At 51.3% G+C, this 27,151-nt stretch overlaps 1 protein-coding gene across 1 annotated transcript in view; it reads right to left on the reverse strand.

Annotated features, from left to right (window-relative positions):
* FLT4 (fms-related tyrosine kinase 4) overlaps positions 1 to 27,151 on the reverse strand; it is a 73,432-nt gene that overhangs the window by 4,707 nt on the left and 41,574 nt on the right. The window contains exons 4-31 of the mRNA XM_006898154.1: positions 25,188 to 25,284; positions 24,330 to 24,574; positions 24,017 to 24,129; positions 23,735 to 23,897; positions 23,358 to 23,497; positions 22,900 to 23,068; positions 22,540 to 22,657; positions 21,281 to 21,435; positions 21,026 to 21,188; positions 19,264 to 19,387; positions 18,234 to 18,342; positions 16,896 to 17,258; positions 16,404 to 16,550; positions 16,196 to 16,327; positions 15,915 to 16,021; positions 15,516 to 15,651; positions 14,963 to 15,067; positions 14,500 to 14,613; positions 14,161 to 14,249; positions 13,872 to 14,022; positions 13,142 to 13,236; positions 12,630 to 12,752; positions 11,458 to 11,569; positions 9,203 to 9,302; positions 8,714 to 8,819; positions 7,389 to 7,534; positions 6,715 to 6,835; positions 5,071 to 5,156 (exon numbers count right to left, since the gene is read on the reverse strand). Of these exons, the coding sequence (XP_006898216.1) occupies positions 5,071 to 5,156; positions 6,715 to 6,835; positions 7,389 to 7,534; positions 8,714 to 8,819; positions 9,203 to 9,302; positions 11,458 to 11,569; positions 12,630 to 12,752; positions 13,142 to 13,236; positions 13,872 to 14,022; positions 14,161 to 14,249; positions 14,500 to 14,613; positions 14,963 to 15,067; positions 15,516 to 15,651; positions 15,915 to 16,021; positions 16,196 to 16,327; positions 16,404 to 16,550; positions 16,896 to 17,258; positions 18,234 to 18,342; positions 19,264 to 19,387; positions 21,026 to 21,188; positions 21,281 to 21,435; positions 22,540 to 22,657; positions 22,900 to 23,068; positions 23,358 to 23,497; positions 23,735 to 23,897; positions 24,017 to 24,129; positions 24,330 to 24,574; positions 25,188 to 25,284 (3,829 nt within the window). The remainder of the gene's footprint in view (positions 1 to 5,070; positions 5,157 to 6,714; positions 6,836 to 7,388; positions 7,535 to 8,713; positions 8,820 to 9,202; positions 9,303 to 11,457; positions 11,570 to 12,629; positions 12,753 to 13,141; positions 13,237 to 13,871; positions 14,023 to 14,160; positions 14,250 to 14,499; positions 14,614 to 14,962; positions 15,068 to 15,515; positions 15,652 to 15,914; positions 16,022 to 16,195; positions 16,328 to 16,403; positions 16,551 to 16,895; positions 17,259 to 18,233; positions 18,343 to 19,263; positions 19,388 to 21,025; positions 21,189 to 21,280; positions 21,436 to 22,539; positions 22,658 to 22,899; positions 23,069 to 23,357; positions 23,498 to 23,734; positions 23,898 to 24,016; positions 24,130 to 24,329; positions 24,575 to 25,187; positions 25,285 to 27,151) is intronic.

Here is a 27,151-nt window from a genome sequence, read left to right on the forward strand (position 1 = left end):
TCCTTGGAGAGGGACATCATGCTTGGGAGGGTGGAGGGACAGCGCAGGAGGGGAAGACCCTCTATGAGATGGATTGATTCGGTGACTGGGGTAATAGGGATGGGTGTGTCAGAGGCGGTGCGGTTGGCGCAGGATAGAGCAGGGTTTGGGGTTGTTGTGCATAGGGTCGCTATGAGTCGGAAACGACTGGACGGCACATAACAACAACAACAACAATAACTACTATGATAATCTTTATGTGCCCACTTTCACTTTTTACAGCTTCCAATTTTCCTAGATTGATACTTGGTACATTTTGTGTTTCAATTACTAATGGATATTTGTAGCTATTTCTTCTCTCTTGCAGTGGGAAATCTTGCCCTCAAGGACCTGTCCAATGTGGTAAAGAGCAAAAAATATCAGTTTACAGACTAAGGTGCACCTGTTCCAAGTCATGGGTTTATTTGTTTGTTTTTTTCAATTATTGCCAAAGCATCTGAAAGTTGGACAATGAGTAATAACAGCAGAAGAACATATACACTTGAATTTTGGTCTTAGAGAAGAATATCTCTTGGACTGACAAAAGAATAAACAAGTCTGTCTTGAAGTAAGTGTAACCAGAGTGTTCCTTAGAGGCAAGGAGGTAAAACTTGGTCTCACATACTTTGGGCACTTGTAGGAGGAACCAGTCCTTGGGAAAAGGCATCTTGCTGGGAAAGGTGGGGAATCAAAGAAAAAGATGAAGACTTTGATGAGATAAATTGACACAATGACTGTAACAATGGACTCTAGCATCTCAGAGGTAGTAGGAGGTGCAGGATAGGGCAAAGTTCAGATCTGTTGTTCAGAGTTGTAATTGATGTCATGGCTCTTAATGAAACAATAGTTTTAACCCTTGATGCCAATCTGAGTATTTTCTCTCTCTTTTTCCAGGTGATTTGCATTGCCCCCCGCCTTGGTTCTTAATTCTTGCCTTTAAATCGAATAGTTATTTATTCTAGGATATGCCTTAGCATTTACTACTCTTATTTTCCCAGGTTTTAGGGGTGGTGGTGGGGTGGTGAAGCTTCCATTATATTAGATTCATACTTTTAAAAAAATTTAGATGAATTAACTTTATAAATGTAAAATGTGAGTTCTCTTCTACTGCTTGGTTTTTCTTCCTCAGGGACTCCAGTTTTACATATATTGGATCTTTTTAATTTGTTTTACATGTTATCACATTTGTTATGATTCATATGCCTTAACTTTTTATTTATTTTAGTTTCATTTTCTTGACTTTTCCCATGCCTCTCTTCTGTGTCAACTGTATGTCTAGTTTAATCTTGACAGAATTTGTCTTTTATTGCCATTTCTTTCCTGAAGTTAGCTCTATAAGGATTTTACGTCCTTACATTGCCCATATATTGTTTGTCCAGTTCTATTGTGAATTTTTAAATTTTTGGTTCAGAGTGAAGCTTCTTGATTAATTATGTATTTAATTAATCTTGGAGTGCATATTTCTGTGTAATCTGTGTGTAATCTTGAGTATTTATTCCTACTGACAAGTTATGATTCCAATTATCAGTTTTATAATAAATTTATATAAATAGTGTGGGTTTATTTTTCTATTTGTGATTATTCATGCTGGAATTTCCTGGACTAGAAATAGCAGGTTATCCTATGAAAAAAGGTAGGAAGTTCAATGGCTTCCTAGGTTTCTTTATTCAAGAATGCTGCAGCAGACCCATATTTTCAGTACACTTCCGACTCCCTGGACTGCATCCTTTCCCTCAGACTTGTCCTATGTAGCATCACCACCATGGATCTACAAGTCACAAGGGAGTGCTGGGTCCTCTTATTGGCTGTGCTGTCATGCTCATCCATCACAGCTCAGAATTTACAGGTCCCCTTTTACTCATAAATTTAGGTAAAGCACCGTATTAAAGGGGATCAATTTCTGGTATCCTGTGTGGCCATCAAGAAGGCTGAATAATGCAACCTGGAAGTGAAGGAAGTGTTACCTCCCCATGGGGTAAATGGATAGCAGGTTTAGGAAGGGCTTTTGCAGATAAACTTTCTCTTTTCTTTTACAGACCTCTCCATGGCATGCATACTCTACATGTTTGGAGAACATAGCTCAAGAAACTGCTGAGAAAAAGAATCTCAGTTGCTCCTACAGTGAAGTTCACTCTCTGTAATGAATGGGTCACCTTGTGGCTGCATTTCTCTGAATTCTTGATATTATCTTACTTTTTACAGGCCAATTCTTTTTCTTTTATCCCCAACCATCTGAGGTTCAGCACCCTTTTCCAACGCACTGCCTTTTCAGAATCATTACCTTCCTAAAACAGGTTGTCCTTGTACCTCAAACTTTTCTCCTGGAGCAGTTATATTCCTCATTGTCATCCCAGCTTTCTCCATTATCATCCCAGTTCATACACTTGAGGTTTTGACGTCCTTGCTGGAGATTCCCCAACTGATGTCTGTTCTGCCACGGGCTCAAGCTTAACTCTCCCAATCTTGAGTGTTTTTTTCCTATTCACACACATACTGAACCATCTCTTCATTACATTATATATCATTATATTTCATTACATGATACATCGTATACTCATTAGGCATAAGTTATGAGTGGCTTTATTTGATCTCCTTAATGATATGAGTAATTTTTAGGAAGATGTGTAAAGATTTAAATTCAAATAGCTATTTACATTTATTTCTTTTAAATGATAAAATACTGTTTGGTAAAGACCCATTAGCCAGAATCTAACATTAATCTTCCCAAATTAGGTTAAAATAGAAGTCACCTGAGAAAATCAATGAAAGAGAAAAAGGCAAAGACATATGACACAGAAATAGAAATTATTTCTGGGTATGAGACTACTCTTGCCAGTATTAATACTGCAAATGCAATGTTTGTAGGCTAATGTGAAAGGTAATCAAGTGATTAGTTAAGTTGTAGAAGTCATAAATATACCTAAATAGGTGTGAATAGTGACATCAACCATCCTAATGTTATACAAAGAGATGTACCTTTGTTTAAGGTACAATATTCAGTGACAGTATCATATACTGATTAAAAAACAAGTTAGGTAGAGGTGAAAACTGTGTCAGGTGATTCTAAAGCTGATTCTTGGCAAAGACTCTTGATGACCAAGACTCACTTGAATGAAACAGAACTGCTTTTTGAAGAAAGTGGAAAAGAGTAATACTGTCTAGGATATCATGTTGCTGTTAGGTGCCACCGAGTTGACCCTGTGAACAACAGATCTGAGCCCTGTCCTATCCTCTGCCGTCCTCATCATCTCTGGTACACTTGAGCCCATTGCTGCAGTCACTGTGTCAATGCCTCTGAGGGTCTTCCTTTCTTTTTTTGACTCTCCACCTTTTCAAGCATGATGTCCCTTTCCAATTAAATGGCCTTTCCTAACAACATGCCCAAAGTATGTGAGACTAAGCTTTGCCTTCCTTGCCTCTAAGGAACATTCTGGATGCACCTTCTCCAAGACATAATTGTTTGTTCTTTTTACAGTAGATGGGATATTCAGTACTCTTTTCCAACACCACAACTCAAAGGCATTTATTCATCTTCGGTCATTCTTATTCATTCTGTAATACTGTCCAGCTCTCAAATGCATAGGAAGCCATTCAAAAGACCATGATCTGAGTCAGGGGCAACGTAGAGTTTAAACTGACATTAATTGCTCCATGGTACTATGGCAAGGTCCTTGACAGCAGACTTTCTCAATGCAAGATGTCTTGTGATCTTTTGACTGCTAGTACTAGGGGTGTTAATTGTGGATCTGAGTGAGATGAATGGGCAATCTCCTCCTGTGTGATTTTACTGCCTCTGAAAACCTGCTGGAAGGTCAGCTGTGAGGTGGTTATGCCTCGACAAAGGGAGCTCTGGTGTTCTTGCGGTAAGAAGCTGCATTGTAATCCCAAATTTGTGATTTGAGTTCACTAGCTGCTCCTTGAGAGAAGGATGGACAATTTCTTCTCATGCCATTTACTGTTTCTGGTAACACACTGGAGTGTTCATTCCAACTCAGCAGCACACAATAACAACAGTGTGACAGAATATCATAGGCAAAGTCATTTAAAAAGAAAAATGCAAGTAAGTTAATAAGCTAAATATCTTAAGTAGGTATTTACTTGATCTATACCTTTAAATATTTACATTTTTCTGTATCTTCTCCTTGGACAAATGAAATTTTTCCTTTAGTCAGGGTTACTTTCTATATAGGAATACTTTTTTTAAAAATTTTTTTTATATAGGAATACTTTCATAAAAATATGACACCGATAGCTCCAGGGAACATTATCTGCCTGGTTTCTGTGGCCATTGGGCTAAATGCTGGGAAGAGTAGTAGAATGGGCTTACTTTTCCTGGTTGGGCAGGGGGGATTATGTACACATTAAAGATGTTGAATTACATGTGGTTTCACAAAGAGAAAGCTTTGGAGCATCTGAAAATGGAATCAGACTTCAGACTGGAAGCCTGAGAGGGAAGCGTCAGGGGCTAGCTTGTTCTGTTAGGTGATGAGAAGTGGCGTCATGTTTGAGAGGTTAGATTGCCAAAGAAAGGCCGTGAGTCTTAGAATGGTTTGCCTTGAATATACCAAAAGGTAACAGGGAGCCGTAGAAAGTTTTGAGTAAGAGAGCAATGACCTCTTTCACTGGGCCCTGCCTTATGGATTGAATTGTGTCTCCCAATAGATGTGCGATAAAAGATAGTCCCAACCCTTGGCACCTGTAAATATGACATTGTTAGGAAATAAGATATTAACTAAGATGTTATCAGCCAATATGTAACCATACTGGATAGGCTGGTTCCTAATCCCATCTAAGTTGTCTCCTTTTAAAAGAAAATACACAGAGATATAGACACATGATGAAGAGGAACATGTGACACTTTAAAGGTCAAGGAGCTCCTGTAGCTACTGGATGCTGGAAGAGACAAAGTAAGCTCTTCTCCTAGTCCAGACAGAGCGAGTGTGACCATGCCAACTGGACTCTTATCCTGCAGACTATGAAACAATCAATTTACTTTCTGAAAAACCACCCAGTATTTTGTTACAACCACCCTAGGACACTAAGACACCCTACCTGAAGTCACCTTCTTGTCTATGACTGTTCTCTATCCGCTCAAACTCCTCAGAGGCCAGCACCATTCCACTGTCTGTCTGGTTATCCTGTAGAGAAAGAGCAAGCCTAGGGTTGTGGCCCCACCCTAGGTCCTTCTGCAGCACAGCAGTCCCTTAGCCAGAAGGGAGATGTGGACTATCCTCTGTGTACCTGCTGATGTACCACTTCCTTCTGCTAGAACTGAGTGGGAGTCTGGGCAGAGCCTGCATACACTGCTCCACAGGAGGAGAAACTGAGGTTTCGGGAAGCACAGGCCATTCATATGTGGGAGGTGGCAAAGGCAAGTCACTCCTTGCAAGGGACATACAAGTGGCAATACGTGGGGGTACAGGGCATGGTTAAAGCAGGAGCACCAAGAGAGATGGGAAGAATATTTGAAAGAATAGGATAGTTCATAGTTTAACAAAATGGTCATAGTGAAGGAACATCCCAACTTTAGTTGGCTTTACTATCCTCAGATTGTAGTTTGGCATGGTTTTTATCTAGAATTACATAAAAGGGAGCTGTGTTCTTTTCAGAGTTTGGGGCCTTCTAAAGTCTTCATCTGACCCAGGAGACTGGGCAACTCGGCTCTGATCCAGGTCTCCCACTCCAACTCTGTGACCTACAAGGCTTCCCTTGGAACCTGTATTTACTGACCAGGACCTAGAATCCACTGCCTCACATCTAGAAGGGAGGCTGGGGCTCACATCCTGGCTGCAGCTTCTGAAATTCAACTTTGGAAGGCTCAATCTGCCCTTTTACAAAATAGAGACACTAGGGTCAATCTTCAGGAGACTTGGTGGCATAGTGTGTACAAGTCATGTTCCTAGGAGGAACTATTCCTGGGAAAGGAACATGGTGCTCGGGAAGGTTGAGGGTCAACGAAGGAGAAGATGACCCTTGACCAGGTGCATTGACACGGTGACTGCTGCGATGGGCTCTAGTGTGTCAGGGAGTGTGAGGATGGCGCAGGACAGGACAGGGATCAGATTTGTTGTTCATGGGGTCGCTATGAGTCATACTCGACTCAACGGCACCTAACAACAACAACAGCTGAAGTGTCAATGATTCAAATCTAGCAGCCACTCTAAGGGAGAAAAATGGGCTTTAAGAAATCCAGTGGAGGATGACTAAAAGCGAGAATTGACTTGAGGGTAGTAAGTGTGGGCCAATCTCAGGAAGTACATCACCCAAGCTATGCTTGTTCACCTGCATCTGGGAACACGTATATGACTACCTGAGTGGACACTGGTTTACTCCCGTATGAGGTAACCAGCCTCCTCTTCTAGTGACACCATCCCCTGTTCTCAGGTCACACAGCCTGATGGCACCAATTTCTCATTCAGGCTGGTTGTTCACGGAGAGCCACTGGGCAAAAAGAGCTGCCTTTCCACTGGGGTTCCTAGGCTGTGGGGAGAGCCGCTGAGGATGATGGCAATGATGTCACAGCAGCTGAGGCTTTAATGTCGTTCAGGGGCCACCACTACCTTGACTTCTAGAGTGAGTCTGAGTTATCTTTGCCACTTGCTTTAGGAGTTCCTGACTGCTCCCTGCCTCTTCTCTGAGAGACCTCTGGCCTGAACCCCACATTCTCTTCCTCCCCATTGTCACCAGAGAGCTCACCACCGAAGCTTTGTAAGTCGTAGGGGTCATGGGAAATTCCTCGAAAGTTTTCATCCTGGAGGCACCCTGGGCCTGAGTCCCTCTGGCCAGACACCCAGGAAAGGACACACAATTGTAGTATCTGGGGAGACAAAATTAAAACTACTTAGTTAAAAAAAAAAAAAGTGACGAGCAGGCCTCCTGTCCATATTTCAAGGAGGAAGGTCTGTTCCTTTGGGGATGTAACTTTTTAATAAATATAACTTTACTATTTCATCCTAAAAAAAAAGCTAATGAGTAGCCACACACCAGCCACCTTCCTGAAAGCTCCCTGCACCTTTTCTTCTTGCCTCCTCTCATTTCAGGAGCACCAGGATCTAGGTCCAGGCCTGAGTGCTGGTCTAAGCCTCTCCCCAAATCCCATCTCCAATTGCTAGGCATATCCTTCTTTGTCCAGTGCCTCTGTTTCCCCCCTTGCTCTAGAAAATTAAAGCCTCATGAGTTTGCCACTGGGTGGTGTGGAAACTTTACCACCCTGTAAAATGGCCATTTACAATGGCTCTGCTACTTTAGCTGCCCTACAATGCTCCCTCACACCTCTACAATTTGCTTGAATAAAGATAAAATACACCGTGTCCAAGCTGCTCCCGTGCCCACCCCGCCCCACGTCACCCGGGGCCTGGAGGGCAGCTGACCTGGCAGCCAGGCTGTGGCGGTGCTGGCTGGGCGAGCTGCTCTCGGAGTCAGGGGAGGCGATGTGCAGGGCGGTGGTGGATGCCTGCAGGAAACTGCCCTCCTCAGAGCTCTGGGAGCCACGTTGAGGTATGAAGTCCTCTTCCTCCTAGACGGGAAGGGACAGGTATTCAGGGTCAGAAGTCACACAGAACCTCCAGGCCCGCCCTGGGTGGTATCTTCCTTGCGAAACTGGTTCTAATAGTAGTGGTTCCCTGAGCACCCTGAGTCAGTGTGAGCTTGCACACGCCGGCCGACATTGTGGGGCTCTGCGTAGGCTGGGTGCCGCTCTCGAGACGATTTCCACTCACAGCGACCCCATGTGTATAAGAGCAGATTTGTACTCATTTATTACTTATTATTACTGGCTCATTTATTATTATTATGATGATGATGATGAACTCAATCACCAAGCCATTCTTCCAAGGTAATTCTGAGTTGCGACCTCCATCTTTGTGGTTAGCAGCTAAATGTTTTAACCATCAAAAACCTCTGCTATATGCCAGCCTCCCTAAATGTTCACCAGACTCTAAAGATGCCCTTCATCAAAAGGCCAGGAGGTCCTCACTCCACACTTCTCAGGTGTTCCTGCAGCCTCAGGAGCCAATATGTTTGCTTCCCACACTCCTTCTCTTAGGGCAGAGCCAGACTCAAAGTGGCTGTTTCCACCCCCGGAGGCTGGGCAGCGGGCTGCACTCCTTTCTGTCCTGTGCTGTGCCCACCTATAATCCCTGGTGTTGGCTCTGAATTGGCTCTGTTCCCCACCCATGAAGAGCACTGGGGACACAGAAGACAAGTGCTTGTGTCCTTGGTGGGTACGGAGTAGATTGGACTTGGAGGGCTATGATTGAGAGGAGAGAATTGAATTCATTATCACAGTGCTGGGGCTGTGAGGGGATGCTTTGCAGGCCCAGTGAGGGGCCACGGCAAGGGCCATTGTGGCCTGGATGAGGACAAAGATGACCTTTTGAAAGACAGGCAGACTCTGACCACATGATGGCCTGGGAAATATTAATGGATTTGAGTTCAATGGAAATATGCACAATGGAAGATAAGCCTGTCTCCACCTCAGAAGGCTACGTACGGCATGAAGGTGGAACACAGGCAATGGGCACTGGAGGGTAGACCCAGGCACCTGGAGGCTGGCCCTGTACCAACCCGTGTGCTGTAGCTTAGAGTCTGTACAGCACTGATCACAGGGCTCCTGGGGCAGCCTGGGCCGGAAGGGGGACCCTCCTGGGAAAGAGAAAAGGCTAAAGGCTGTAGCAGGACAGAAAGAGGGGCTCACCTGCCGGTCCCCAGCCTGCAATAGGTCCCCCAGGATTTCTACCAACTCTGAAAATGAAGGTCTTGCCTTGGGGTCTCCTGACCAGCAGCTTAGCATGATGCGGCGTCTGTGAGGTAAAGAGGGGGTGCAGTACTGTGCTCTGAGTACAGTCCATCGTCCTTCCACCAGCAGGCCCCACCCCACCCACTCTGGCCTGCCTGTGTTCCTTCCCACCTCCAGGCCCCCTTCATCCTAGTTTGCTTTTCCCACTCGGCTCAGTGTTGCTCCTTGGAGATAAGACATTGATGCTCGGCTACACCCTCCACTTGGTGTCCACCACAGTTGTGGCTACATGGCAGTTTCTATTCTACTATAGCTGGTCTCCAAGGCCAGCCCCTTTGGCAGGATCCATGGAGAATTATTGGGTGGATGAGGGGTGGAGGAAGAGAGAATACTTGTGACAGCCCCTTACCGACCAAGACCCTGTCATTGTCTCTTGCACACACTCACATGGCAGGCGTGGCCAGCTCTGGGGTCCTCATTCGGGTACCATCTTTTAAGCGTTGGCAGAACTCCTCGTTGATCTGCACCCCAGGGTATGGGGAGGCCCCTGGGAACAGGAATAGGACAGCATGGGTAGGACGCAGGCACCCCCTTCCCTCCTCAAACTGTATCTTCACTTGGTCATAAGAAAATGATGCCCCTACTTGCTAGGGTTGATTTGAGCATGAGAATAGTACCTATGCTTGGTGTCTGGGACATAGCAGGGACACAGACTTGTTCGCTAAAACATGATTACTGAAACCATCAGGGAGCAGCAACTGGTTTTGACTTATTTCAGGAAGAACAAAGTCTCATGCCCCCCTCATCGATCCCTCTTTGGGGGCAGCCTTTCCTGGCTCACAATCCAGTTCCTCCTGAACTCTGCCAGTTCTTTGTCCTGAGTTTGTCTTCTCCCTCTGAACAGGCACTTCGTCTCTGCTGACTCCTGAAGTCATTAATGGCCTGTTTTCTTTCCTGCCCCATGAATTGTCTTCTACTTGGCAGCCAGAGTAACCCTTTAAAACATGAGACAGAGGGTATCTCTCCCTCACTCAGAACCCTGCAACGTACCGCAGGAGAGTTAAATTCTTGATCCTCGCCTTGGCCACAGGGGCTGGCTGCCCGGTTGTCTCTCCTACTCCTCCAACCTCACCTGATGCGCTGTCCACCCCCTGCCTGCTCTGCTCTGCACCCGGAGGACCTCCGGCGAAGAGGTGGTGGGCCTGGCTGCCTTCTTTCCTGGAACTGCTCTCCTCTTATCTCCCCATATCACCTGCCCACCCTGCATTTCAAACCAGTTGCTCTCAAGACAATTCTGATCTTTGCATGTCACCCATAAGACGTCACGGAGAAATTGACTGTTCTGGACATTTTCAATGGGTAATATGTTAGAAGGAAGCTCTGGTGGTATAGTCTGTAGGTAGTCATGTTGCAAACTCAAAAGCTCCATGGAAGAAAGATGGGCAATCTTCTCTAGTGTGTTTTACAGCCTTGGTAACTGCTGGTGTGTCAATTATGAGTAGGTTCCAACTCAACTTGAAATAAGTCTGAATTTTTGAGTGTTTTTCCTTGAATATTTTAGAAGTAGATTGCAGGCTTTTCTTCAGAGGTACCTCGGGGTAAACTACGACCTCTAACCTTTGGTCTAGCAGTCATGTGCATTAATGACCACTTGCCCTGGCCAGGGCCCTCCTGGGACATACACAGGAGACCCAAACATCCCATACTATTTAAGACCAAAACACCTTCATGCTGTCAAGTCCAATTCACAGTGACCCCCTGAAGACAGAGTGGAACTTGGAAATCAGTATTTCCAAGGCTGTAAAACTTGACCGAATCAGACCACCACAGCTTTCTCCCACGAAGCAGCTGGTGGGTTCAAACCACGGACCTTCTGGTTAATAGCCAAGAGCTCAATCACTGTGCCACCAGAGCTTCACCCTGTACTCTTTTTTAAAAAAATTTATTATTTTTTGTGAGTGTACCGTCAAATCAGATCTGACTGGTACAGGAGGAAACTGCCCCTCCTTCTCCAGCAGAGCATCTGGTGGATTCAAACAGAGTACCTCTGGGATTGCAGTGCAGCTTCTTGCCACTAGGCCACCAGAGCTCCCTTCACCCTGTACTCTTTAGACAGTTTCATTTTTTGTACCAATATCCGTCATCGTTTCCATTCGATGGTGTTTTTACTTTTTCACTTGTTCACTGACTTTCCTTACACAAGCTGGGGACATGTGTAGATTTGTCTGCCATGTGCTTGCATAAGATGTACTTGTTGTTGAAAGAGCATTCAGTGTCCTCTGGACCTCTTGCCAAATCTGTGATGGCAGGGGCACCATCTCTATGGCAGATGGAGATATGAAGCAGAGCTAGGAGAGTGGCTTAAGCTAATGGGAGGCAATAGGGAGAGACCTGGGCATGGCCCCTCTCTGGAGCCCCACGGCCTTCAAGCTGGGGCTGCTGCGTGAAAGCAGCAGTGCAGGCTCCAGCACAAAGCCCTGCAAAGATGGTTCTAGAAGCTGTCCTGTGTTGGAGGCCATATCCTCTGGGAGCTTGGGCCTGGCCAGGGAGGGAAGGGGACTATTGGTGCCTCAGAAAGACTTGGGCACTGTCTCCAAATACACATCCCAGCCACCCAATCCCTGCACCAAAGCATTTGAGGCAGCTGACCCAGGCCCCAGCTCTCACGCAGTGGTGGCAGCTGCTCTGGCCTCTCCACTCACCCAGGGAGAAGATCTCCCAGAGCAGCACCCCAAAGGACCACACGTCGCTTTGTGTGGTGTACACCTTGTCGAAGATGCTCTCCGGGGCCATCCACTTCAGGGGCAGCCGGGCCTGCAGAAGGGAAGTGTGGTGTCTGGGGTGGCTCCTGTTTCTCTAGTACTTGGTTACTTGCCCCCACTCCTGCATGTGTCTCACAGCTCCTGTAGGACAGCTCTGTAACCCCTCTTTGCTGCTGTGGTGCTCCCCCTTCCACACTCCCTCTGCATGTATCTTTGGTCTCACACAGAGACTTCTTTCCTCTTGCTGTACTTCTGCATCTGCCTGGCCCCTCTCATCCTCTGAGGTCTTTTGGGGAATGTTCTATCCCCTCCTGGAGCTACCCACCCTCAGCCTAGCTCCTGTGGACCAGGTCTCACATGAGAGCACCATCACTCTTGACTCTCCCCACTCTTCATGCTTCCTCCTCGTCACTCACCTCTCTCCCTCTATGTCTATCTTTATCCCTTCACCCTGACACCTTTCCACTCAGCCTGGAGCAGAAGGAACGTCTGTCAACAGCCCTCCGTTTACCTCCCACACACACGGCGAGTTAAGGTGAAGAATGAATGTTGAGGGAGGAGCCCGTTGTAGCCTGGACCTATCCTGCTCATAATACTCTGCTTCCAAATCCCTTCTATTTTCTCCCCTGAAACTGTGCATCAGCTTTGGAACATGCACTCAGACATGTCCCTGGCTGAGTCCATCCAGAGAGGCACATGCTACCTCCCAAGTACCAGGCCTGCCTGATGCTAGGACTGACACCTGGTGGGGTCCTTGACTGAATGCCAGCACTTGGCCCCTCCCCTGCCCCAGGGCAGGCCAGAGACTCAGTGTCAAACAAATAGACTCAGGATTTGGGCAAAATATAAGCTCCATTTTCGACAAGGAACAAATGTCAACTCTTATTTCACCCCCTGGCCCTAGGCTTCCTCAGCAGGGTTACTGGGGCCTTCAAGCTTCAAGTAGAGCCTGGAGACAGTGAGTTCCTCAGAAGCTAGGCAGGTGACCAGGACACTGGGAGCCCAGCAGACTAGAGGTCTGGGTCAACTCTTCTCCATGTTCCTGACCCTATGAGTCCTCCCAACCTATCCAGCTACCCCTGCCTCTCATTTTCTTAGCGGTCTGCACTCACGCTGCCCTTGCGGACATAGTCAGGGTCTTTGTAGATGTCCCGGGCAAGGCCGAAGTCACAGATCTTCACCACGTCACTCTCTGACAGGAGAATGTTCCGAGCAGCCAGGTCCCTGTGGATGCACTAGGGGCATGGGAGGTGCAGGGTGAGGGCCATCAGGGTAGGACCCCAGTGCATCCCATGCCTGGAGCTTTGCCTCAGCCCTGCTTAGCAATTTACACATCAGTTCAGTCTGTTTGTTCCTGAGAATTTTCACAGAAAGGGTTCAAAGGATTGTGAGAATAGTAGAGATGGTTGGGAAGTCATCTACACTCTGACCCCACATCCATCTGCTTCTGACCAGCTAGGAGATCTTGGGAAATCACGTCCACACTCTGGGCTCAGTTACCTATTTTGCAAAATGTGACTGGACAATAAAATCATCATGGGCTTAAGTTAGGACTAAAACCATCTTTTGATGCTGCGAGGTCTGCACCCTTCCCCCTCTGTAGGGCCTATCAAGGGCAGCTTACCTTGCGGGAGGCCAGAAACTCCATCCCTCGGGCCACCTGGAAACTGTAACAGATGAGATCTTCCATGGTTAGCGGGCTCTGCCACAGGTCCTCTGCTGCACAAAAGAGGAAGTGGCTTCAGAAGGGGCCTCCTCTGTAAGTCTTATCCCAGCCCCAAAGGGCTGCATCTCCAACTGCATTCCTCCTGACCTGGCTTCTGATGGCTTTGGCACCAGTTAACAAGCATGTCAAATCCTCTCCTGTTAGTCAGCCTACCAACCCTCTGGAACACCTACTTACTGTATCCCATACGGTGATCTGAATGGCTTCCATTTGTGAGGCAAACTCCTTTTTATCCTGTGATGTTCAAGTCTGTGAAACTACTGTTGAGGTATTCTCCCTTCCTAACGTGTTGTTGTGTACCATCAAGTCAGAACCGACTCATAGCTGACCCTCCAAAAAGTTTTCAGAGGCAGCAAATCGCACAAGAGGAGATTGCTCATCTTTCTCCTGTGGAGCAGTTGGTGGATTCAAACTGTGTACCTTTGGGTTGGAGGGCAATTCCTTATCACTAAGCCACCAGTGCTCCATTTCCTGAAGTAGACTTCATTGTATGCTCTTTTCTGTGCACCTTTCTCCTGAACTTGCAACCTTATGTATTTCTAGTGAGGGGGAAAGCCACTCTCCCTCTGATTTTGAGGTATCACTGTGCCTACCCTATTACTTGGGCATGGGAAACACAGGCTCTTACCCTCTTGGGCTGAAGGCGCTTGTCCTGCCACACTTTTGCCCACCAGCAACCGCATGAGGGCCCTGTCACTGCTACGGGACTGGCTCATTCTGTCAGCCTTGGCAGCCTCCACCATGGCATGGAAGCGCCTTCGCTGCTCTGGGGACTTCTCCTAAGAATACACAGAGAGAGTTTTAGCCTCATCACCCCTTCCTCCCAAGATCCTGACTCCTTCAGGAAGAGTCCCTCCCACTTGGTCCCTCTCCAGCTCATCAATAGAGCTCCTAAGGAGAGGCAGGCAGGCACCTACCGCATAGGGGTTGAAGGCATCCCGTTTGGCACGTAAGAAGTTGGAAAGGTTACCATACTTGCAGAACTCCACGATTACCATGAGGGGGCCTGGAGCAGAGTAGGGCAGGAAATAAAAAAGCTTAGTGATCCTGCTCACATTGCGTGGGTCAGCTGTGACGCAACCCTTCAAGCAAACATCAGTCAGGCCTGCACCCTTCTTTCGCCCTGTCATCTGCCCAGCTTTGCTCTGCTCCGCCCATTAGAGACCTTTCCTCTCGCTATAGCCAATGCATACTGAAAACCCACTCCTCAATTTCCCCACTTCTCCCTCCAGGCTGCCCTGCCGAGGACTCAGTACCGTTTGGCTTGGTGCACGCTCCCAGGAGGTTGACCACGTTGAGGTGGTTACCGATGTGGATGAGTATCTTGAGCTCAGACATAAGGGCCCGGTGCTCGCTGGCCGTGGCACCCTCTGGAGGGGACATGGGGGACTGGAGTAGTGGAGGGGTTTACCTGGGGCCTCTACCCCAAGGTCTTCCTTAGCCATTAACTAAGGCATGATCCATCCAAGCTCTTGCCATTAGGGGCACAAGGTTCTCCTGAATTCTGCTGTTCCCTCTGAGTCAGGGTGTCAGCTGGGATTGGGACATATTTCTCACGCCTGCCTCTGCGTCCTACTTCCTGAAGAATCCTGAGCAAGCCTCTCCAACACTGAGCTTCAGTTTCTTTGGCCGCAGCACAGTCCCCCCAGCCCACCACAGAAATGCTGCTCCTCACTAGTGTGGCGATTCCTTCCTCCCTTCTCCCCACTGATCCCACACCTTTCAGCATTTTCACAGCCACGGTGTCACAGCTGCTCCCCTTGTTGATGCCAAACGCGGAAGCTTCCACCACCTTCCCGAAGGCCCCGTGGCCGAGGACTCTCCCTGTAGGGGGTGAGGTAGCAGGGAGTGGGTTCCAGGTGGCTGAAGAAGGAGAGGGATGGGGAGCAGAAGCCACTATTCCGGGAGGGTCTCCTGAGCGTGAGAGGAGAGTCTGAACCTTTCTGCCAAACAGGAAGAGCATGGGGAGCAGGAGTGGGAAAAGGGAAAGGAGAAGACAGGAAAGCCTCGCATCCTCTCCAGCAGGTGTGACAGACCCACCCTGCTTAGAGCAGCAGGAAGTGACCTCTGGGGCCTGGGAACTGGGAGACCTGGCACAGTATTGGGGACGCACGCCCAGATGGACAGGTCAGACTAGGTGGGGGCCAGGCCAGCCCTCCTGGCAAGAGTTCTGAGAATGGAGGGGTTTGGGGAGCTCCAGCCTGTGTGGTCGAGGCTGCAGCTTTAACTGCTTGGGCCAGGAAGGGTGGAGCAGGGCAGATGCTGGCCTCACCCAGGTGCAGCCTCTCTCGAGGGAACTCCCATTGGCTGGCATCATAGGACAAGTATTCACACTGCTCTTCCAGGGGCACCTCTCCAGGGTCCATGATGATAGACAGGTAACTGGTCTTGATGTCTGCGTGGGTTGGCTTAGGGGTGGGGGAAAAAGGATTTGGACCATACTGCTGTGCCTGGGTGAAATGTCACACAAAACATACGGGACCTCTTTCAAGGCTCTCAATCAAGAAGGGGACAGACAGAAAGCCTCTGCACCATCAGAGCCTAGGACACGGAGAGGAGGCTGCATGATGGGCATGGCTCTCTTATTCTTTATCTTAAGGACTGGCCAGGGTGGGGACAGGATTGATACCATAAGGAAATGGGGAGGGGCTAGCAGAAGGAGGAGCCTCACCCTCCTCAAATTGCAGAAAATGAGGAGGAGGAGGACCCAGAAGAAGACTGCGATGACCCCGGTTCCGACAAGGATCACGATCTCCATGCTACCTTTATCTTCCGAGCCTGGGTGGGCAGAGAGGCATATGTGTGTTCACGCGTGTGCGCGCGCCCCCGCGCGTGCACGCAGAGTGCACATTAGCAGAAGGGCCCCTTCTAGTGGCTTCACTTGCGCAAAATGGCCACAAGATGGTGCCAAGGGGGACCAGCAGGGTCTGAGGGGCTCGGAGGCCGCCGGACCTTCCACAGCTACGCTGGCGGAGGAGTTGACGCAGCCCTTGGCGTTGCACACGCTGCACAGATAGCGGCCCGCGTCCTCCTCGCGTACGCGCTGGATGCTCAACTTCTGGTTGGAGTCGGCCAGGTCTATTCCTGCAGAAGGCGGGATTCGAGTTCATGTGGGTTTTGGAATTCCGGACCCAACCCTACACCCAGGTCAACCCCCTACCAGACTCCTCCTCCAGTGGCCTCTCGTCTTTGTACCACACGATGCTGGGCACGTGCGCCCCGGCCACCGGGCACAGCATCTCCAGGGAGTCGCTCACGTTCACCAAGAGGTCCGTCAAGTTCTGTGTGAGCCGCGGAGCTTCTAGAGCTGAGGTGAAGAGTAGTGGTAGAGGGTGGGCTAAGAAAAACTGCTGGGCGCCTTGGAAGGAGGCCATTAAAGCCTCGGGCAGAGGGTGGGAAGGAGATTAAAGAGTGGTAGAGTGGCATGACACAGAAGGGTCAGGTGATTGAGCACTGAAGGGAGGGACTGTTGCTTTGGAGTGGAGTGAAAAAGATTGTGCACTTCTATGGCGGTGTGGGGAATGTCTCTGCAGGGACCATCACACTACTGCACCACCAAGGAACGTGGTGGAGGGCTAGGGGCAAAGGCAAACTGGCCAAGTCTCGCTGGGAAGCACGGCCCCGCCCTCCATGGCAGCTCAGTCTCCCTCACCCTGCACAGACAGGTACTTCTTGTTGCAGTGCTTGTCCTGGCTGCGTCGGTCCTGCACCTCGCACACATAGTCGCCCTCGTGCTCAGGTGACACCTGGGGGATGCGCAGGCTGAGCGTGGTGTGTCGCTCCCCGGGCGCTGCCTCTTCCAGAGTGGCAGCCAGCGGCGTGGCGAAGAGGTGCACGTTCTTGCAGTCTAGAAGCAGCGGGTTCCCGTGCGCGTCGTGCAGCGTGGACAGGTTAAGTCGATACAAACGCAGGTGCTCATAGGTGTAGTTGTCGGCCTGGCAACTCAGCTGCACAGCCTGGCCCTCCAGAGGGTCCTCAGATGGCTCTATTTTGATGCTGAAGCCATGGGGGATGGCTAGGAAAGGGAGGAGGAATCATGGTGACAGTCCCCAGGCTTCCCACCTACCTGCCTAGCGCTCACTCCCAGTTCTCCCTTCACCATCAAGCCTTGAACTCACTCACCTCTCAGACAAGTGTGGAAGTCTGCCCAAATCTGGGGCCAGGACACCTCTGGAACCTTCCAGCTCTTGTCTGAGCAGAGGACCCACTCTTGAGGTCTTCTGTGACTCAGCCTCCCTCTCTCTCCTAAGTAAACTTCAGTGGGGCCTTACCTCTCCCAGAGCCCAGAGATCAGTGAGTTCTTTGTCACTAGACTCAGTGGGACCTGTAGCCTCACTCCTGTTTGCGGCTGGCCACACCCTCTACTCCTTTCCTTGAAACAATCTCTCTTCACTAGATTTTTTGGACACCACATTCTCCTCATTTCCTTTGTCTTTCTGGTCTCTTCTTGTCAGGCTCCTGTGGGCTCCTCTCTTCATCCATAGGGTTCTGCCCTCTTCATCCATCTCTTCATCCTCTCTTCATCCATAGGACTCTGCCTATGCCCCTTCCCAGGGGCCCTTATCTGTGCTCCTGGGCCCAGTGATTGTCTACTTTTGGGGTTTTTAGCTTCCTTGAGGTAATTAATCCATTTGAAAATCCAAAGAAACATCCTCAGCACAAAATGCACACGTGAGACTTCCAGGACAGAGAGGGACCTGAGCTCTAAGTGAAGCTAGGGAGTGAGAGGGCACCCCTAGAAGATGATCTCCTCCCTTCCACCCAGGTGAACTGGAGCCCCAGTCCATATGCTGAGGGCCTTTGAATCTATCCCTTCTCAGATCCAGGGATTCAGTGGGCTCCGGATATCGCTCCTTAAGAGTCACCAAAAACTAGGTAGGCTCCAGCCTGGGTCCAGCATCTGCTCCCAGGGCTGATTCCCTTCCTCCTACACCTCCACTGGCTCCTGCTCTGGAGAGTGGCCAGTCCTGGGGTCAGTCCAGTCACTTACTGGTCACATAGAAGTAGATGAGCCGCTCGTCTTGGCCCACCTTGTTGAAGACCACACATTTGTACATGGCAGACACATTGGCATCTTGGATCACCAGCTTGCTCACCGTCTGCAGAGAGCACAGGCATGGAGACTCATTCCCTGCCCGAGTTCCCCACATTGGACCCTTCCCTTATGCAAGGAAGTCCACTAGAGTAATGGAGATAACCAAAGTTCAGAGACAGGACCAGTAACGGTGACCTGGCACAGAGCTCGGTCCAAGGAAAGGCTAAGATTCAGGCTGCGCTCACATCAAAAGCCAGTCACTCTTGGGCTGGTGTAAGGCTGTGACCCAAGGCCGGCAGCTAGCCGTGTTATGGGACTCCTGTGATGCATCCACAACAGCCACAAGACTGCCCACAGCACCTCTCTTAGTGGCCAGGGGAGGAGCTGAGTCTTAGGCTTCCAGAAGGTCTGTGGCCTCTTGGAAGTTGGAAGTTTGGTAGGCAGGGGAGGGAGAAGACCATAGGCCCTGCCTACCATCCAAAGAGCGCCCCCCACAAGCCAGGCACTTCCTGGCCATGCCTGCAACAGGAAGAGGTGCTGGAGGTGCATAGGAAAACAGGAAGTGACTGTAGGAAGTGGGTGCCTTTGTTCAGCCCCCTTCCCCTGCCTGGCCTTTTCTCAGTATTGCCCCCAGGCTGGTTCAGCAGCTCAACAACCTTCCCAGGGGACCTGACTGATCCCCAGTTCCCCTGTCTCCTCCCAGTCCTGAGGCCCGTGGGTAGCTAGTGCCTATGTCTGACCAGGCTGCCTGCCATCTCAGTTTTCTTGTCTGGAAAGTGCTAAGAAGTCCACCCTGATAGCATTTGCAGATAGGGGAGCTGAGGTCCAAAGGCACTGTAAAAACTCTCAGAAGCTATCCTCCAAGCTCTGCAGACACGTTGGAAATCGGAAAAATATAAAGTGAGGAGAGATGCCCTTCCCACCGCCCTCCTCTCCTGTTCTGGACCTGCTCTATGTGGTAACTTGGTGATAGAGCTGGTTGTACCTTATTCTTCCCCTCCACAAACTCAGTCCAGGTGTCCAGGCTCTCAATGGGGTTCACAGCATCCTGCATGGTCACCTCCCTCCAGTCCCGACACTGTGGCATGCTGTCTCGTTGCTGCCGTCGGCTGCAGGTGATGAGTGGCAAAGGCAGGTCAGTGATGTGGAGCAAAGATCAAGTCTGTCACACTCAGAGTCATCTGCTCACTCTGTGGTGGGCAAGACCTAGAGAACTGAAGTCTGTTTGGAATCCTGGGACCCAACTCCTCTCTGGCCACTAAGAAATGTGTGATGGACAGACTCATGGCAATTGTGGGCACGTTAAGTATCCATGCAGTGCCCTGCTGACCTAAAAGCCTCACTCAAGTATGGAAGCAACAGACCTTGTTTCTGGAATACTGACTTGCCCCTCGTAGCCCCCAGGGTCCTGCACCCTATGCCACATGCACAGCCTGCCAGGCACATGCTCTCTTGGTAGTCCCAGGCACCTGCTGATGCAGAGGATACCCCCTCATTCTCACTCCACTGCTACGTCCACTTCTGCTGGTCCCTTTCTCTCTCCTGCAGTGCCCATCTGGATCTGCTCATCCAGTCTCCCAGGCACAGCATGTGTCTCCAACCCTCCAGAAGCCCATTCCCCACATCTCCCTCTCCCTGGTATATCCTCCTTGGCGTCAAGTATGCACCTTTGGCACCTGGGGCTCCTTCTGGGATGGGAAATGTGGTTTCAGGCTGCAAGGGAGGCTCTTGTCTGCCCTTAGGGGAATGGGAGGTCCAGGATGTAGTGGGTTAAAGACTCAAAGGGAAGCAGATTCTAGAGGTGCCAACAGTACCCTGCAGGCCATGCAGAAGGGCAGAGTGCTTAGGAGTTTTGAACATTACCTGGTGGCCTTGGGCTCATAGGCCACCATGACAGGGCCATAGGCTTTCCTCTGCCGGGGCTGCCCTCTCTGGGTTCCAATGTCAGCCTTTCCTCAATTTGTGAGCCCCCAACACACCCCCAAGGATGTAAGGCATGACTCCCCCGCTCACAGCCCTTCCTTGGCTCCCTAATGCTTTCAGGGCAGAAGTCAGACCCGGTGTGCTTCATGACCCCCTGGCCCTGCCGACATCAGCACTGCCTTTCCTGTCATCCCCTGCTTGCCTAAGCGGTCTCTGCCTCTGTCCTGAGTATCCCCGTCCTCCCTATCCTGCTGACATCCAGCTGGATCGAGGGGGAATATGGCTCAGCAATTGGGCTGTTTGTAGCCCTATGAATTTGGGAAAATAATTTCTCTTTTCTAATCTGATTTCTCTTCTGTTTGAGGGGGGAGTTGTGAGCACTGCATAGGGCCAGTGGGCAACGGAATACATGGTATCTTGCATAGCTCACAAGCTTTCCCTGATCCTCGCCCACGGTAGGAGACTCCTGGGTGCCCCAAGGCATGTTCTGTGGTCCTGCCCTGATGGTGCAGTGATGTATCAGGCGCTCTGCTCTGAGGGAGGCTGGATGAGGTCAGTCACATCCTGTGTCCAGCTCAGGTCTGCTGTGTGGGGCCTGACACCTGAGCCATCTCAGGTCTCCCACCAGGTGAGGTGGAGTCAGGGGTAGGTCATGGTGGAATTAGTGACAGGTTGGTTTGGTGCAGGGCTAAGTCTAGAGCCATCTTTAGAGAGAAGTTTTGTGCATGGCGAATGGGCATGAGCCTGGGCTGGGAACTGGATTACAGCTGCAGTAGAGGATGGGGCTGTGGAATGGGGGAGGGAAGGGCTGAAGCCACACTCACAGGCTGCGCTGGGTGAAGGTCTTGCAAGGTGTCCAGGGGCGCCAGTGCCACTGGACACTGAGGGGTGGAGGCACCCCGTAGGCGGTACAGGTGAGGGCTTGGCGACTGTGGCGGGAGTAGATGCTGGGGGAGGAGGCCTCCTTCTCGTGGATGTGGGGGGGCACTGGGGACACAGGATGACAGCCAATCAGCCTGCACCCTTGTTCCATCTCCTCTGGTGCAGCCCATTCTTTTGCCCAGTCCCAATATCCATACCGTTCACCACCAGCTCCAGGCTGATGTTGGACCACAGGCCGGCAGCCGCGTTCCAGAGGGCGAGGGTGTAGGTTCCAGCACTGGCTTCTGTCACCTCCTTGATCACCAGGGCATGTGGACTGTGGCGCCCAGACACTGCCTTTTTATCTTTGTACCTGTGCAAAAGGGTATTCATGACCCAAGTGGGCATCCCAGCCCCAGCCTGTCACTCTTTCCCTGCCCCAACCCATCCCTTATAACCAGAAACAGGAAGATAAGGCCAAGTGCCAGGTCCCGATGGGCCAGACTAGAGCAAGAACTCCTTCCAGGACCTGGCTAGGAGGATGCTGGGATGTTGGCAGGAGGGTGGTCAGGAAGACAGACCCTGGTCTGGAAGTTGATGGCCTAAAGCCTCAAAATGATCTCCCAGGCAAGGCCTGCCAACCTCACAGCTGAAGCCTCAGCCGCATTAGGCAGCAGGCTCAGGGGCATCTGAGGGTCTCCAGAACTTCTTTCCCTCCCAAAGCCTCTGAGTCTTGCTCTGGTGGGACATGTTCTTTCTGCTGTGGGCAGCCTAGTCTCTGGTGTGGGCAGCCTTCTGCCATGAGGCTCATCCATAGTATTCTTCAGCCTCAGGTGAACCTCAGCTTCAGGACCAACCACAGGGCCCTCTGTGACCCTGTACACATTCTCCCAGGCATCCTTGAGTGTGTGCTGGGTGAAAGTGCATATACCTCTTCCAGCCAATTCTGGAATCTTTAAAATAGTCTCAGAACTCTGTGCTGGCCCCCCGTCTCCCTATCTGGTCTTTTATGTGCTTTCATGCTGTCCCTTCGGGGCCTGTGTGACCCTTCCTTGGATTGCTCTTCCCTCTAGATATCTCCATGGCTCCCTCCTTCATTCAGTCTGTTCCTGAGGGAAGCCTCCCCTGACTCCAGGAGGAAATAGCACTCCAACTTCTATTTCCTCTCCTGCTTTGCCACTCATTGGTTTCCACAAGTCTCTGTCTCTCCACTGAGCCTTCTTGCTGCTGTGATTGCACACCAGGGAAGATGCCCTCCGGCAACCCAGGTTGACCTCCACTGGCCATATTCACTGCATGTGAACAAATGGGAGGGGCCCTTCCTGTGTGGACATGTCTTTCTACAGAGGATCCTCACCCCAGGTCTCTGTACTCAGGTCCTGATGGGAAAGGAGGCTGCTCTTCCAGCTTCTGGTCTATTCTCATGCTGGTAAGCAAGGGAGAGTGCAGTGGGGACTCCAGAAGCCCAGGCCCTTACCATTGGAACTCAGGTGGGGGGTATGCCGACAGCTTCACAGGGAGCTTCACCAGCTCATCGCCTGCTGTGGCCTCTAGGATGGGACCTTTGAGCCAGTCGACACTGATGAAGGGCTTTTCTGCCAGGCAGGAGGAACCAGTGTAAAGAAGGCCTGGCCTTATTGACCCCCCACTGCCCAAGGTCTTAGTGACAAGTTCTGTAAGGCTCAGCAGCTGGAGGCTTGTCTTGCGCTAAGGTATGAGTGCTGGGAGGACTTCACACATGCCCTCCTTCCACTTCCACAGTGGGTAACCCCCCCCCCCCATGATTCCCGACTCTGTGACTCAGGCTTGGTGACGTCTGACCAAGCCCAGGCCATACCATGCACGATGACCTCGGTTTTATCTTTGAGTTCGTGGTCCCCGTTGCTGGCCTTACACACGTAGGGGCCCAGGTCTCGCTGGCTGACGTTGTAGATGGTCAGGATGCTGGAGAGCTCTGTGTGGGTCTGCTGTGAGCGCCGCTCCGGCACCCACTTACCCCTCTCTTCCTGCCCACACCAGGGGAATCAGGGTCAGAGGAGAAGGCTCTGGCAGAACTGATGTTATCAAGGGCACACCCTCTGGCTTTGGTCAAGCTTCTGGAGCAGGGTGGGGCCTGTGCCTCTTGTAGACAGACCCTCAGTGTGCACTGGGCATGGGGCGGGCAAAGGCAATATTGGGGTACTTCCCATGATGCACTGGACACAGAAAGCATGGCCAGGGGGAACTCTTGGGACATGCTGGGCACAGAGTGGGTATGGGTAGAAGGAAGAAACCCTGACAGCGATGGGACCTCACCTGCTTCCCAGGGTAGTCCCAGCTGAATGTGACACCTGCATTGAACTCAGCCCACACAGTGCAGTTCAGGACCAGCTTCTCTCCAACCAGCAGCTCCAGTGACTTCTTAGGGAACAGCTGCATTTCATAGAGCTCATTGCCTGGTGACATATGCACAGTGACAGACACACCCCACACAGGGCACACACAAGGATGTGCACCACACACACAGAGTCCACGGGGACCTTGCTTTAGAACCTTCCTTTAGCCTTGATCCTGGGAACTGGAGGTTGCAGGAGTTAACCCTTGTCCTCCTCTACATCCCTCCTCCAGTGAGCACAAGACAGAGCAAGTGCTCCCTAGGGTGACTGGCCCAGCCCCAGCCTGCGGGCCCCTACCTGTGATGTGCACGAGGAAGGGGTTAGACCGGAAGTCCTGGCCCCCCAAGGTGGTCTCACACTGCAGGTACAAGGTCTCCCGAAGCAGCGGCACAGGCACTCGCATGCCCTGGCGGTCATCCCATATCACCTCCTGCATGTCTGGCCGCAGTACTGAGTTTTGCTGGAGGGATATGATAGCCATCAGGGCCCAGCCACCCACTTCCTCACAAACTGAACAGAAGCTGTGTTTCTCAGGGACTGGATGGGTGGACAGGTTCCAGGTGAGGGTCGAGTCTGTACCAGGCACAGTGTGACGTTGAGACCTGGAATGGACACCAGGCAGGGCACCCACATGAAGTCCTTCCGTTTGACCAGGAGTGTGTGTGGCTTGTTGATGAAAGGCTGCTCGAAATCTGTAAGAGGGAGCAAGAGTTGGAGGAAGGGAAGGCAGCCTCAGTTACTCTATAGGGTGAAGGGGTTCAGAGGCAATCCCATCAGACTGGTCGGCCCGTGATCTCCTGCCATCCTGGGTCTGTGGCTTTGTGTGGATCTGCCGGGTCCCACTGGCCCCTGCTTGGCCTGGCAACCCTCCGTGAGGGAGCAGGGACCTCACCTCTCACGAATACGTAGACGCTGGCTGCAGTGGTGCCCTCAATGCGGGCGTTGATGTACTTGTAGTAGCAGCGGTAGGTGCCTGTGTCGTTGGCTTGAGCCTCGCGGAGCAGCAGCTCTTTGCAGTAGGGCCTGGCTTCAGTGCCCACACAGTCTCGTACGACACCTGTGTCCTCGCTGTCTTTCCCCCCGTTGGCGGGTGCCTCCTGAGCCCCTGGCCAGGTCCACTCGAGAGGGTGTTGCCCCCTGGCAGAGGACAGGGGTGGTCAGGAGGGGTCTGGCCGCAGCCCAGGAGGAGGCTCCTGAAGAGCCCCTTGCAGGGGCCAAGCCTTGCCCATAGCTTGCCCACCCTGAGGACAGCTGTGTTCACAAGAGAGCTTAGACTCAGGCCTACACTTGGGCATGACCCTGAGCTCTTCAGGGGCCTCTGCCTGGCTCCAGGGGCTTTGTGTGGTGGGCTGGACCAGCTTCCAATTACCCAGGGAACATAATATCTCTGAGGCTTGGGGTCCACGTAGGTGGTTGGGTGGGTCAAGTAAGGGTCGATAGAGTAAGATTTGACCTGGAATAAATGTGGCCTGAGTAATTCAGAAGGAGTGTATATGACTATGGAGAAGTCACCTGGGGCTAGAGGGCTGGATGTGGAACAGGGGTGGAGTGATAGGGCATGTACTGGTGCCTGGAGCTGCAGGGCAGGGGCTGTCTGCTCATCCAACACACTGTGTACACCAAGCTCCCTGCCAGCTCAGCTGAGCCCAAGGCCTCTGTCTTCTGGGTCCCCCGCCACCATCTCCTAGCTCAGCCTTTTTCAGTCTTCTTGACCTGGCCACTAGGAGGGTCCCAGATCCTGGCCAAGTACCTGCAGGAGATGGAGAGACTATCACTGGCGTTGATGACGTAGGACTCCTCAGTGATATTCAGGCTCGGAGAGGTCATGGAGTAGCCGCTCGCCAGACCTGGAGAGGAAAACGGTTTCTCGTACAGAGACAGACACTGAACAGGTGGCAGCAGGCCCTTCTCTGTCCAGAGGAGCAGACCCTGCCGGCTGAACTCCCGGGCGGCACAACAGGTCGTGGCCCATGGACGCCCTGAGCATCACAGCCTGCGAGGCCTCACGGGAAACCAGAAACTCCACACAGCCTGAATCGTGGCCCCACTGTGCACTGTCCCTGCCAGAGAGATCCTGGCCCTACGCTCAGTGCAGCATAGCCCAAGTGAGTGACTGACGCCTGGGTTAAACTCTGACCTGTGCACGCCCATGAGTGCAGCCAGCCCCACACGGCGCGTGAAGGAGATGGTGGGGAACCTCAGCCTTATTTTCAGGGAAAGTCTGGATGGAGCTCATCACCTGGACACCGTGACTCCACATCTCTGCTGGAAATCTTTCCTTTCTCTCCTTTATAAACTCTGAAATGCCTCCAGCAGCTGCTGGTGAGAGGCCCCATGAGCTTCTCTCCACCCCCCACAGACCCCACTTGCCGCCCCGTTTGTGGAGTTGGGGGTAGGCATTTTTGGGGTTGTGAATCTGTGTAACTGTATGAATTAGTGTATGGGGCCTGCATTTGTGTCTGAGTGTGCAGTCTCATGTTTGCACACATTTATTGCTGACATGTTTGTGTGCACGTGTTCATGTGCTTGTGGGTATATATGAGGCTGTGTGTGTGTAGGGATCCCGGAGGCGGTGGGAGCATGCCCTGGGGGATGTCTGGCCTGGAATCTGGCAGATGCATCCTGCCAGGACCATCCTGAGACAACAGGAAGGGAGGACTGTGTGGCCGGACGCCCAGGGCTTTGTCCTGTCCCTCCCCCCAAGTCCCTGTCCTCCTGGGGGAACACAGCCTCCTATTCTGCCCCAGGTTCCTCCAGGTCCATAGTGTTCTGGGCAGCAGAGGTCAGACTCCTCTGTTCTTTCCAGCCCAGCTTGTCTGAGGCCTGTCTTCTGCGCTGACAGCCAACTGGGGTAGCATGGAACCTGGGGGATCCCACCACCGTTAGTTCTAGACCACCCTGACCCAAGTCACCCTAGGAAGGGGAATCAGGGTGGGATACGCTGGATACCAAGGCCTGCACTGCTCGGTGACTCTCTCATTCCGCCCCTTCCCTCCTGGCCCAACCATTCAGGCACCACACAACCGAGGGTCAGCACTTACAGAAAACCTAGTCACGCTGCACTGGTAGGGAAACCGAAGCCCTTCGGAAGGCATCGCCTTGCCTGTCTGGCAGCCATGTCTCCAGCCTGTAAAGCCCTTCCTTAGTCTGAGCCCAAATGCGCTCTAGTGGCTTAATGGTTGTGGGTTGTGTTTGGCGGCTAACCGCAAGGTTGGCGATTCAAGCCCACCAGCTGCTCTTTGGGAGAAAGATGTGGCATTCTGCTTCCATAGAGATTACAGCCTTGGAAACTCTGGGCAGCAGTTCTGCTCTTCCCAACAGGGTCACTATTAATTGGAACTGACTCCATGGCAAAGGTTTTCATTTTTGTTTGTTTGTTTTAGCCACTGAACCTTTCTCTTACATTCTAGCCAGCATCTTGTCTTTGGAGACCACCCAGCCCTGGTGCCACAAAGCAGGAGAGGTGGCCCCAGATTCTTCCCCCAGGGCTCACTTCATCCGGGCTCTTCCACCAAGTTTAGCCTCCTCTGTCTCCTAGGTCCCCACTGCACATCGGCAATCATGGGGTGTCTGGGAAAAGAGATGAGTGCCAGAGGCCAGGAGAATCCAGTAGAAAAGAGGCTCCTCTCCAGGGTCAATGAGGGGGTAGGGAAGGAACCCCAGAGAACAACTTTCTGTGCCAAGCTTTGAAGGAGAAGTAGGAATTTTCCAGGC

This window comes from Elephantulus edwardii, unplaced genomic scaffold (genome assembly GCF_000299155.1).
Source record: "Elephantulus edwardii isolate Elephantulus edwardi_28Jun2011 unplaced genomic scaffold, EleEdw1.0 scaffold00221, whole genome shotgun sequence".
NCBI lineage: Eukaryota > Metazoa > Chordata > Mammalia > Macroscelidea > Macroscelididae > Elephantulus > Elephantulus edwardii.